Source organism: Schistocerca serialis, chromosome 2 (assembly GCF_023864345.2).
Source record: "Schistocerca serialis cubense isolate TAMUIC-IGC-003099 chromosome 2, iqSchSeri2.2, whole genome shotgun sequence".
In the NCBI taxonomy this organism is placed as follows: Eukaryota; Metazoa; Arthropoda; class Insecta; order Orthoptera; family Acrididae; genus Schistocerca; species Schistocerca serialis.
The window spans coordinates 648465642-648477909 of record NC_064639.1 but is presented as its reverse complement, the minus strand read 5'-3'; the positions used below and the strand labels follow the sequence as shown (position 1 = coordinate 648477909).

Here is a 12268-nt window from a genome sequence, read left to right as displayed (position 1 = left end):
TTGCGAACGAAATGGCAGTCGTCATCTAACAAGTGCTTCATTTCACCCCCAGTCCAACAGAGAAGCAGAACGCTTCGTACGCACATTTAAACGACAGATGGCCAAGCTTCGCACCACCCACGCATGGGAACAGGTGAACTCGCCAACTATTGCTCCCGCCCACGAGACGGACCATCACCTTCAGGGCTTCTGTATGGCCGCCGCCATGGGACGCTGCTACCCTTGCTACACCCAACGCAGTATCAGGCGCCGCTAGTGGTCCGCAAGTATCGCTGTGTCGATGGGGATGAAATGATGAAGATAGGGACAACAAAACACCTAGTCCCCGAGCGGGTAAAATCACCGACCCAGCCAGGAATCGAACCCGGGCCGTTAGGCATGACATTCCGTGCGCTGAACACTCAGCCACCTGGGTGCGGACATTTATTTGATTGGAGGTCCCGATGGTTTGCAGTGCCACCACCAGAACGAAATTCGTGAGTGTCATTTGCCCCCAATGATTCTGATGCTATTCCTCCCACATATTCACGGCCTTAAAGGACCACGCGGCCTTTGCGGCCGTCCACTGGAGCCACCAGGGCACCACAGAGGAGTGGATAGACGATGCGCCCTCTCCTCCACCATCCCCTCTTGCCAACCCGATGGACGTGGACCCTCCAACGCCGTCGCCGTCACCACCCCAGAACATGCCCTCAGGACTGGACATGTGCCCTGACAGCAGTTTTCCGGAAGATGTTCCTGTTGCCAGATGGTGGGGTATAGTCGGGAGTACACCGTACTCCATAGTCACAGCTCCTGGCTTATCTCTATGTCCAGCGTCCTGCCTCCCTCTCCGTTGTCATTCGCATCTTCCCTACATGACAGCGATGTCGCATTTTGGGGGTGAGGAAAGTACTGCCGTCAGCTGTCGCCAGCACACTGGTCGGCAAAGATATAGCGTTAAGATTGATACTAGGCCCTCTATCAATCACGCCTATCATGAGAGGGGCCAGAGAGAGACTCGCAAGCAACACGCCGCCAACGCCCTCTCGACCGCAATTATTTAGATTGCCGCCGTTTGCCGGAGGGCGTCAGTCACTCACCAACTCAGGCACTAGCTCACTGACTGGACTCAATATTCCACTTGGCGTCTGTCAGTGTACATCGCAGGTTATGACGGAGCATAGCGACCAAGTCGAGACTAGCAGTGAGACTAGGAAGTGTAATAGCAAGGTTACCGATATTATCTGCAAGAGGAGTGTCACGAAAGAGCTCTACCATAATACATGGACTCTATTCAAGATAAGTAGCTTCTTGTTCATGTAAGTAAAGAATCCTGTTAATCCACATGTGCATTTGTGTTATAGAAAGAGGATATCAGCCACCCACAATAACATCCTTTCCGTTAATTACTTATTTCTGCTACCAGTCACTTTTTATGTTTAATCTAACATAATGGACTAAACATAAAATAAAAAATGACTTGTAGCAGAAACTAGAAATAAATAACTATCCCACATATTCACGGTTCACATAAGTAGCCATTATGGCCGTAAATAATCATTTCAGGTACCTTGCATGGTACAAGACTCTACACATACAATATATGGCAGAACAGCTGATTTTCTTATGCATTTAATTTGGTGACAAAAATATGTACACAATGAAAAAAAAACCTCCGAGAGCTGTTAAGTGAAGATCAGTTTGGCTTTCAGAAAGATAAAGCCACCAGAGAGGCTTTTCTGATGTTGCTCTAACGGAACCAAGGCTTAAGAAATGACACTTTCATGGAATCTGTCGATCTAGAGAAACAATGTAAAACCGTGCAAGATATTCGAAATTATGTGTGCAAGAATCAAGAGGGAACAATAAGACTGGAAGACCACGAATGAAGTGCTTTGCTTAAAAAGGCTGTTAGACTGTGGTGCAGTCTCTCACTTCTAACATTCAATCTATTTACAGAACAAGCTAAGACAGAAATAAAAGAAATGTTCAAAAGTGAGATTAAAACACAGGATGAATGAATATAAGTGATATTATAACAGGGTGACACTGACGGCAGAAATTTATTGACGTGGACGCCGGCCGCTTATGCTCTTGTAGTCTGTAAAATTTTAGTGTAGCTGAAAGGCTGTTAACAAACAGTAATACACGGTTAATTGCTACTTATGTGCTTGAAATGATAACGAAGTCTTTGAAAAAATCTCCAACTCCAGTAACATTACTTCTGACTGAGCTGATCCCAAAAGGTGTTAATTTGTGGCATAAAATTCAAAATACAAGTCTTTTTTCCGAAGAGACAAGAGGAATGTTGGAATTCTTATCACTAAACTATATTATGTAGAATTTTGAGATACAGAAAGCGGTGTTGTTAAAACCAGAAAACCCTTCAGAGTTGGTGAATTTGCCATATAGCTCCTATTAATGTTGAAAATACTTGTCATATTAGACATGGAGAAAGGAAGTATATTCATAAGAATCAGTACCAGTGACTAGTATAGTATCAGTTTAGCTTATGTAAACTCCACGCAGATATTCATTGTGAACACACCGAATTCATCAGTGGATAGTAGTGGTAACTGAAGATAATCAACGCAGTAAGAAATCTAACACCAGAGATCACTAGTCGTTTCACGAATATTTACCTGAAATTTAATTTTTAAAATTGTGTAGAAACGAGCTTATACGCGTACACTGGAACATATTTCTAACGTTCTGTGTAAATGATTTATCAAATATGGTCAGCAGCAATACGAGATTACTCGCAGATATTGGTGTTTTCTGCAGTAAGATAAGTAAATGCAGGAAAACTTAGACAAAATTTACACTTGGTGTACCGAATGGTAGACTCTTCAATTGTGAATGGATGTTAAGTAAACCCTCCAACGAAGGGACAGAAATCGATAATAGTTGATTACGAGGTTAGTGGTGAACGGCTTGTACACTTCACATAGTGTAAGTATTTACAAGGAGTTAGATGGTCCGAGCGGCCTAGCGGCTCTAGGCGCTACAGTCTGGAACCGCGTGACCGCTACGGTCACAGGTTCGAATCCTGCCTCAGGCATGGGTTTGTGTGATTTCCTTCGGCTAATTAGGTTTAAGTAGTTCTAAGTTCTAGGGGACTGATGACCTCAGGTGTTAAGTCTCATAGTGCTCAGAGCCATTTGAACCATTTGACCAAGGGGTTATAAGAAGTGTTAACGTTTGATGTGATACGTTTCGTACTAGTTTGAGAAATACATTTTAATGAAAAGTGATGTAATTTTCCAGAAAAAGTTCGGCCATTAGTAACAATAACGTAAAATAAGTATTGGGGAGGTTACTTGAAGAGCCAGATTTTGTGGAACTAATCAATGAAACTGTAACTGATATGTAAACATAATCTCACAAAGTAGGCTAGGGCTAGCAGTTCAATGTTTCGGTGTTCCTTATGAAGTAATCATGACAACAGACTATATTCTGTATATGAGGAACGGCTATACAGGCGAGTCGCGGTTCTGCGTACAGCACCATGGAGGATGTGACCTAAGCCTCCGAGAATAATGAACGTTCCAAATGGCAACCGTCATCGTCATACGAGACCAGCACATGTATGAGTATAGTTGTGAAGCTGGATATTCAACTCTACGATCTCTGGTTCCCAAAGCCGTTAATTTGGACAGCAGCTGTTACATTTCTGGTGCATTAAAGCCGATGTTTGTCCCCTTAGTCAAGATCTCGATGACGTCACATTTCGACACGAGAACGCAAGACGGAATGTGAGTTATGTTGCCCTTATCTAGCTAGATATAAAGGTGTTCGACTGTTGCCTTGTCAGCACTTTCTTGAGATCTCTCACTCAATGAAAACATCTCGCCTTGGGTTGCCGAGCGATTGCTAAGCCACGGTCGACAGTCACTACGATTGATCGGCTATGGAATAGAGTTAAAAAAGCATAGAACGACGTAGGTATCTATACGCAGTAAGTTTTGAGGTCTGTATGTCGTCAGATCATCTGCAGACGTAATCATATCCTCCTGCCACACTGTGTCCGTAAATTATTTTTTATTTTTTATTTTTTATTTGTCATTCCTCGTGCTGCTAAATATAATGAGCAACAGCGCAGAACATAGCAACAACAAACAGAGATCGTAAACACCTGCACATTTTTCCATTCACTTGCCTACGTTCGTTGTTGGAATGACTTTCAACAAAATACGTATATTTACGTAATAAAAATAGTAAGTTAATTCCTCCCGCAGCTGCAGCTCCGCTACTGGCTGTTCAAATACTTTCCGATCATATTCTTTTCGCAATTATCCACTAAAAACGTCTACCCACTTTTCGTGTAATAACAATAATTAATCTAGTGGTGACAGATTTGTTGTACTAGATCGATGTCTAAGGGTTCATAATTGGATCCGTATGGTACTGAAGATAATTTTTGTAAAATGATTTTCGTGAAATGTAATGTGATTCTTTAGTCTTTCACAGCGTTCTGAATACATATTATTGAGGATTTCTTCGTTTTCCCAAATAACTGAGAAAAATATATTGCATTATTGGACTGTGTCGAGAGAGAAAAAAAGTCTTAATCACACAGTAGGAGTAAAATTTACCTCTTTTGTAACTTGTATAATAAATATTAGAAATTAGAGAGAAAACTCCCTCTGTTAACAGTATCAGTAACAAGAGTCGAAAATCAACGACCGAATTTCGTATTAACGTAAGATTCAGTTTTCGAATATTATAAAGATAAATCTTGAGTTCCTTATTCTTTGGACCATTTCGTTTTTCAGATCCGAAATTTAAGTTTTCTGGAGTTCTGTTGGAGGTGCCGTATGTACCTACCTCGAATGAAAAGTATTCCTTCACGAGAACAGACACCTAAGATGGTAGGCACTTTGTTGAACTTGCCACTCTTCAGGATTTCCATGGGATCCTGTGTGATGATAGCGTCCTTCACGCTGTCCGGTTCTATGGTTGGCGCAAAAGGTGCCAGCGACTGCATTCTCTGCTTTTCCTAATCGACAGAGACAGTCCACAGTAGTGCGGAATACAAACGTGTATTGTTTCATTCGTAATAACACCTGACGATTTTTGGACACATTTACCCCACCTCTTTGGTCAGGCAGTTTAGCACATTCTCGACGAGCTTCTGCACTGGCTGGTCTCTCATGAAGGCCAGTAGTTCCTCTGAACTGTCCCCCGTGAAGCCGAGGGACTGTGCCAGGCGAAACGTCCTGTCCTTAATAGGAGCCGACACCAGTTCCAAAGACGCCACGCCGCTTTGGCAGATAACCTTGTGGAATAGACCTGCCAAAAGAGAAAAAAATTAATCAAAAGATCACGTTACTGAACAGCTATTCATTAACTTATGTTTAAAACCCGAGTGACATTCTCGTGAAAGCAGTATTAGGAACAGCTGATTATCTGAAAGACACTACTGAGGCTGTTCATTTAGCATCATTTGCAAAAAACAGCATGTCATATTCTAGCGCACATAGCTAAGTCGGTAGGGCGTTTGCCAGAGAAAGACAAAGGTTTCTGGTTCGATTTCCAGTCAGGCACATAGCTTAAATCTGTCAGGTCCCTTCAAGTCAGTACACATCCCGATACAAAACGAATACTCATTCTCCAAGATACGTTCTGTCAGCCACTTTGAACACGAAAGACAACAATCTAGCAGATTTCAGGTTTGAATTTCTGGTACGTAAAGTCTTGATACAGAGAACTGCAGTACTCATGGGAAAATTCTTAAATGTGGACAAATCTACGACCTGGATGTAAGATCATCTCAGCCTCCAAAACTGCAGCTCTAAGAGTATCAAAATTGACCTGTACTTACGAGTTTCGCCACATGTTCGAACGTGCCATTTTCAGAGTATGCGAACGTTAAAAATGACTCAACGCGTATCACCAAGCTTGGTAACAGATGGCCCCTACTACATCTGCGGTCGTCGTTGTTTCATACAAGACTCAAAATTGTTGGGAGAATATCACTTTGAGTTCACTTCATTACAGTTTGTAGCTGCAGAAAATGCACAGGCAGAGTGAATATTGCGTGTTTACTGAGTACGGATGACCCAGACTAACAGTATCACGATTACTCATGACTTCATGTCTAGGTGGTACTGGAGGCGTAGATAACCTTCAGACAGCTCATAAAACTTCTTGAACGTTCCACGGCATCGCAGATAAAAATAAGTGTTAACTCCTGTGTAATGAATCGGCTGTAGGTGAGATGTTTTCAGATTTTAGCTACTGAGAAATGAAATGCTATTATGTTTCAGGAAGGTTCTTATTTTAAAATCAAGTACTTGCATCGAGTGTTAATAGAAGACAGCTTCCGTGATATATAAAGGGAATTAATTTGAATGAGGGTGCTTCGCGCATGTACCAGATGTGAGTGAGCTCAATTATTGCTGTGTGCTGCTTAACGTAACCCGTGTTTACAATTGAAGCCAGTGTTTCGGCGGAATTGCGTGAGACATGCACTGGTCCCCCCCATGAACCATGGACCTTGCCGTTGGTGGGGAGGCTTGCGTGCCTCAGCGATACAGATAGCCGTACCGTAGGTGCAACCACAACGGAGGGGTATCTGTTGAGAGGCCAGACAAACGTGTGGTTCCTGAAGAGGGGCAGCAGCCTTTTCAGTAGTTGCAAGGGCAACAGTCTGGATGATTGACTGATCTGGCCTTGTAACAATAACCAAAACAGCCTTGCTGTGCTGGTACTGCGAACGGCTGAAAGCAAGGGGAAACTACAGCCGTAATTTTTCCCGAGGGCATGCAGCTTTACTGTATGGTTACATGATGATGGCGTCCTCTTGGGTAAAATATTCCGGAGGTAAAATAGTCCCCCATTCGGATCTCCGGGCGGGGACTACTCAAGAGGATGTCGTTATCAGGAGAAAGAAAACTGGCGTTCTACGGATCGGAGCGTGGAATGTCAGATCCCTTAATCGGGCAGGTAGGTTAGAAAATTTAAAAAGGGAAATGGATAGGTTGAAGTTAGATATAGTGGGAATTAGTGAAGTTCGGTGGCAGGAGGAACAAGACTTCTGGTCAGGTGACTACAGGGTTATAAACACAAAATCAAATAGGGGTAATGCAGGAGTAGGTTTAATAATGAATAGGAAAATAGGAATGCGGGTAAGCTACTACAAACAGCATAGTGAACGCATTATTGTGGCCAAGATAGATACGAAGCCCACGCCTACTACAGTAGTACAAGTTTATATGCCAACTAGCTCTGCAGATGACGAAGAAATTGAAGAAATGTATGATGAAATAAAAGAAATTATTCAGATTGTGAAGGGAGACGAAAATTTAATAGTCATGGGTGACTGGAATTCGAGTGTAGGAAAAGGGAGAGAAGGAAACGTAGTAGGTGAATATGGATTGGGGGACAGAAATGAAAGAGGAAGCCGCCTGGTCGAATTTTGCACAGAGCACAACATAATCATAACTAACACTTGGTTTAAGAATCATGAAAGAAGGTTGTATACATGGAAGAACCCTGGAGATACTAAAAGGTATCAGATAGATTATATAATGGTAAGACAGAGATTTAGGAACCAGGTTTTAAATTGTAAGACATTTCCAGGGGCAGATGTGGACTCTGACCACAATCTATTGGTTATGACCTGTAGATTAAAACTGAAGAAACTGCAAAAAGGTGGGAATTTAAGGAGATGGGACCTGGATAAACTAAAAGAACCAGAGGTTGTACAGAGATTCAGGGAGAGCATAAGGGAGCAATTGACAGGAATGGGGGAAATAAATACAGTAGAAGAAGAATGGGTAGCTTTGAGGGATGAAGTAGTGAAGGCAGCAGAGGATCAAGTAGGTAAAAAGACTAGGGCTAGTAGAAATCCTTGGGTAACAGAAGAAATATTGAATTTAATTGATGAAAGGAGAAAATATAAAAATGCAGTAAGTGAAACAGGCAAAAAGGAATACAAACGTCTCAAAAATGAGATCGACAGGAAGTGCAAAACGGCTAAGCAGGGATGGCTAGAGGACAAATGTAAGGATGTAGAGGCCTATCTCACTAGGGGTAAGATAGATACCGCCTACAGGAAAATTAAAGAGACCTTTGGAGATAAGAGAACGACTTGTATGAATATCAAGAGCTCAGATGGAAACCCAGTTCTAAGCAAAGAAGGGAAAGCAGAAAGATGGAAGGAGTATATAGAGGGTCTATACAAGGGCGATGTACTTGAGGACAATATTATGGAAATGGAAGAGGATGTAGATGAAGATGAAATGGGAGATATGATACTGCGTGAAGAGTTTGACAGAGCACTGAAAGACCTGAGTCGAAACAAGGCCCCCGGAGTAGACAATATTCCATTGGAACTACTGACGGCCGTGGGAGAGCCAGTCCTGACAAAACTCTACCATCTGGTGAGCAAGATGTATGAAACAGGCGAAATACCCTCAGACTTCAAGAAGAATGTAATAATTCCAATCCCAAAGAAAGCAGGTGTTGACAGATGTGAAAATTACCGAACTATCAGCTTAATAAGTCACAGCTGCAAAATACTAACACGAATTCTTTACAGACGAATGGAAAAACTAGTAGAAGCCAACCTCGGGGAAGACCAGTTTGGATTCCGTAGAAACACTGGAACACGTGAGGCAATACTGACCTTACGACTTATCTTAGAAGAAAGATTAAGGAAAGGCAAACCTGCGTTTCTAGCATTTGTAGACTTAGAGAAAGCTTTTGACAATGTTGACTGGAATACTCTCTTTCAAATTCTAAAGGTGGCAGGGGTAAAATACAGGGAGCGAAAGGCTATTTACAATTTGTACAGAAACCAGATGGCAGTTATAAGAGTCGAGGGACATGAAAGGGAAGCAGTGGTTGGGAAGGGAGTAAGACAGGGTTGTAGCCTCTCCCCGATGTTGTTCAATCTGTATATTGAGCAAGCAGTAAAGGAAACAAAAGAAAAATTCGGAGTAGGTATTAAAATTCATGGAGAAGAAATAAAAACTTTGAGGTTCGCCGATGACATTGTAATTCTGTCAGAGACAGCAAAGGACTTGGAAGAGCAGTTGAATGGAATGGACAGTGTCTTGAAAGGAGGATATAAGATGAACATCAACAAAAGCAAAACAAGGATAATGGAATGTAGTCTAATTAAGTCGGGTGATGCTGAGGGAATTAGATTAGGAAATGAGGCACTTAAAGTAGTAAAGGAGTTTTGCTATTTGGGGAGCAAAATAACTGATGATGGTCGAAGTAGAGAGGATATAAAATGTAGGCTGGCAATGGCAAGGAAAGCGTTTCTGAAGAAGAGAAATTTGTTAACATCCAGTATTGATTTAGGTGTCAGGAAGTCATTTCTGAAAGTATTCGTATGGAGTGTAGCCATGTATGGAAGTGAAACATGGACGATAAATAGTTTGGACAAGAAGAGAATAGAAGCTTTCGAAATGTGGTGCTACAGAAGAATGCTGAAGATTAGATGGGTAGATCACATAACTAATGAGGAAGTGTTGAATAGGATTGGGGAGAAGAGAAGTTTGTGGCACAACTTGACCAGAAGAAGGGATCGGTTGGTAGGACATGTTCTGAGGCATCAAGGGATCACCAATTTAGTTTTGGAGGACAGCGTGGAGGGTAAAAATCGTAGAGGGAGACCAAGAGATGAATACACTAAGCAGATTCAGAAGGATGTAGGTTGCAGTAGGTACTGGGAGATGAAAAAGCTTGCACAGGATAGAGTAGCATGGAGAGCTGCATCAAACCAGTCTCACGACTGAAGACCACAACAACAACAACATGCACTGGTATAGCTAACTTTAGAAGTAAACGCTGTCTTTAAAAGTTCTTCGATATTTAATAAATACAAGTGATTCTGAGACAGACCTCCTCTCGTTAGAACTGAGAGGCGTTTCAGATGTTTGCTTTCTCCTCTGTCGAGAGTTGCGCTTTTGGTTTCCAATCATTGTCGTAACACAGATGAAACCCGCCAGTTGGCGTCAGAATCTTTACGTATGCAAAACAGTCAAAACTTTTTAACTTTGTATGAAAGCTGTACTGCCGCGTGGGATTAGGCGAGCGGTCTAGGGCACTGCAGTCATGGGCTGTGCATCTGGTCCCGGCGGAGGTTCGAGTCCTCCCTCGGGCATGGATGTGTGTGTTTGTCCGTAGGATAATTTAGGTTGAGTAGTGTGTAAGCTTAGGGACTGATGACCTTAGCAGTTGAGTCCCATAAGATTTCACACACATTTGAACATTTTGAAAGCTGTACCACTATACAAACGTGACATATAGTGGTGGGAGTTCCGAAGTATATTTCTCTAAATGTTTCAAAGTGGCACTAGGGAGTAAAACATCAGCTGGTGTCATTGTTGTTTCGTTGGTACATACTTTGACTGACGTCAAGAGACGTAGAGCCATTGTAAGATTCCAGATTCGCACTCCGGGAGGACGGAAGTTTAGTCTCCATGGAACATTTCAAATTTAGGTCTTCTATGAGCCTGTAAATAACTAAACGCAAATACCAGGATGGTTTCTTTAAAACGTATACGACTAATTGCGTTCCACGTCCTTGTGTAGCATCTTTAATGACTTCGTCATCTGTCGTCGAAGGGAAGTCAGATCCTTACCTTCCACCTTTCCGAGACCTTCTCCGTACCTGAGGGCCGACTCACGCAGCTGTCATGCAAAATGCGACTGGGTAATGTGTAACTCCTAGCACCTGGGTCGAGAGGTAGGGCTCGTTAGTGAACAATCTTTCATTAAAGTTTGTTTAAAATTCGAATGACATTCTCTCGTGCGTAACGCCCTGGTAAAGGGTAGGCCGAGGGAGGTGCGATTATCTGACCTGTTACCTTCCCAATTGTCCACTGGTCCCACTGTCTGGAGTTCGCAAGGTATGACCTCTATGGGAGCCCCTAGAAGAAAGAGATGCTGCAAATCACTGGATGTTCACCGGCAATGAGTACATCAACTCCATCTACGCAACTTTTGTGTAACATACCGAAATGGGATATAGCCAGTCATTTGACGATTGTTCCACTTGTACCCACTACCACGTGGTGACACACACAGAAGGTCAGAGCTTTCTTGCAGTGAACCCTTACGTCATTTAGAAACCTGTGGATACAACTGCAGGCCCACTAAGTTCCTGCACTCGCTTTCGCCATGGGACATTGCTTTTAGAGATAAACAGTGCTTTTCAAGCCCAAAAGCTGCTTAAAGCTACGTTACACCACGGATTAAGTGTTCGTGGTATTATATACAGTCGGTTGCTTAATGACTGAGGGAGTATTCAGCGTTACAGTGCGTAACCACTTCCAGAGGGTTATGAACAAAGTTGATGCAGAATTCGTGGCACCTCCCAGCCTTCTTTAAGTCTGATCGAGGGGGGCTCCCACAGAAGAACAAGACTGGCTATGAAGTCATCAACGTTAGACCCTACATACCGAACCCAATGCGTTGCTACTAATGTCAGCGTTATGCAGCCAAATTCGTAACTTGTGGCAAGGATGCTCGTGAGGGAGACTGCCCACCTCCTTCCCCGCACTGCATCAATTGCGCTGGTATCCACGTCGATTCGCCCCGTGAATATCATCTGTACCTCGATGAGCGGGCCGTTCAGGAGATCTGGGAGAATGAAAAATTGCTCGCAATTTGTCGTCTAGCTGAAAGCGTTGCACACCACTTTCGGCGTGGCAATTACAGTATCGTCGTTACTAAGTGATGACCTCTGAAGGATATGACCACACACATCTGCGACCTCCAGTTCAGTGCTATGGTTGCGAAAACGGCAAGTGCTAAGGTTCGTCCTCACCTCTGTCTCAATTCACCAAAAAATCTTCGCCCACTCCAGTGAAGTCACATGTGACACAGCTAGAAGAATGGAACGGTATGTCAAACCAAACACCTTCCAAATATTTAAATTTCCAAATTTTTATTTCATTGAGCTACTAGTTTTTCCGATATATTACGTCATCTTCAGCCACCGTGACTAACGTGTAGGAAGATTTCAACCTCAGTTCCAGTCAAAATAGGGGCCAGCGTTCGAAGACTGGTAGCTGTAGGTACTAGATGATGTTTGAAGTGATGCCTGTATCAAAAATCTACAGATACCCGTCTGTGAATGCTGGATCCTCTTCTGACTGGTACGGAGGTTGGAATCTTCCTACACGTTGGTCAGGGGGCCTGACGATGGGGCAAAACATCCCCGAAACTGATAGTCCAATAAAGTAACCGTTTGGAAATTTAGCCGGCTGAAAGGTGTTTGATTGGAATTCTGTACTGAACAGCCGAGATCCCGCAATCATCTCTG

At 42.9% G+C, this 12268-nt stretch overlaps 1 protein-coding gene across 1 annotated transcript in view; it reads right to left on the bottom strand.

Annotated features, from left to right (window-relative positions):
• LOC126456306 (juvenile hormone esterase-like) overlaps window positions 1-12268 on the bottom strand; it is an 87465-nt gene that overhangs the window by 24790 nt on the left and 50407 nt on the right. The window contains exon 5 of the mRNA XM_050092057.1: window positions 5078-5274. Within this exon, the coding sequence (XP_049948014.1) occupies window positions 5078-5274 (197 nt within the window). The remainder of the gene's footprint in view (window positions 1-5077; window positions 5275-12268) is intronic.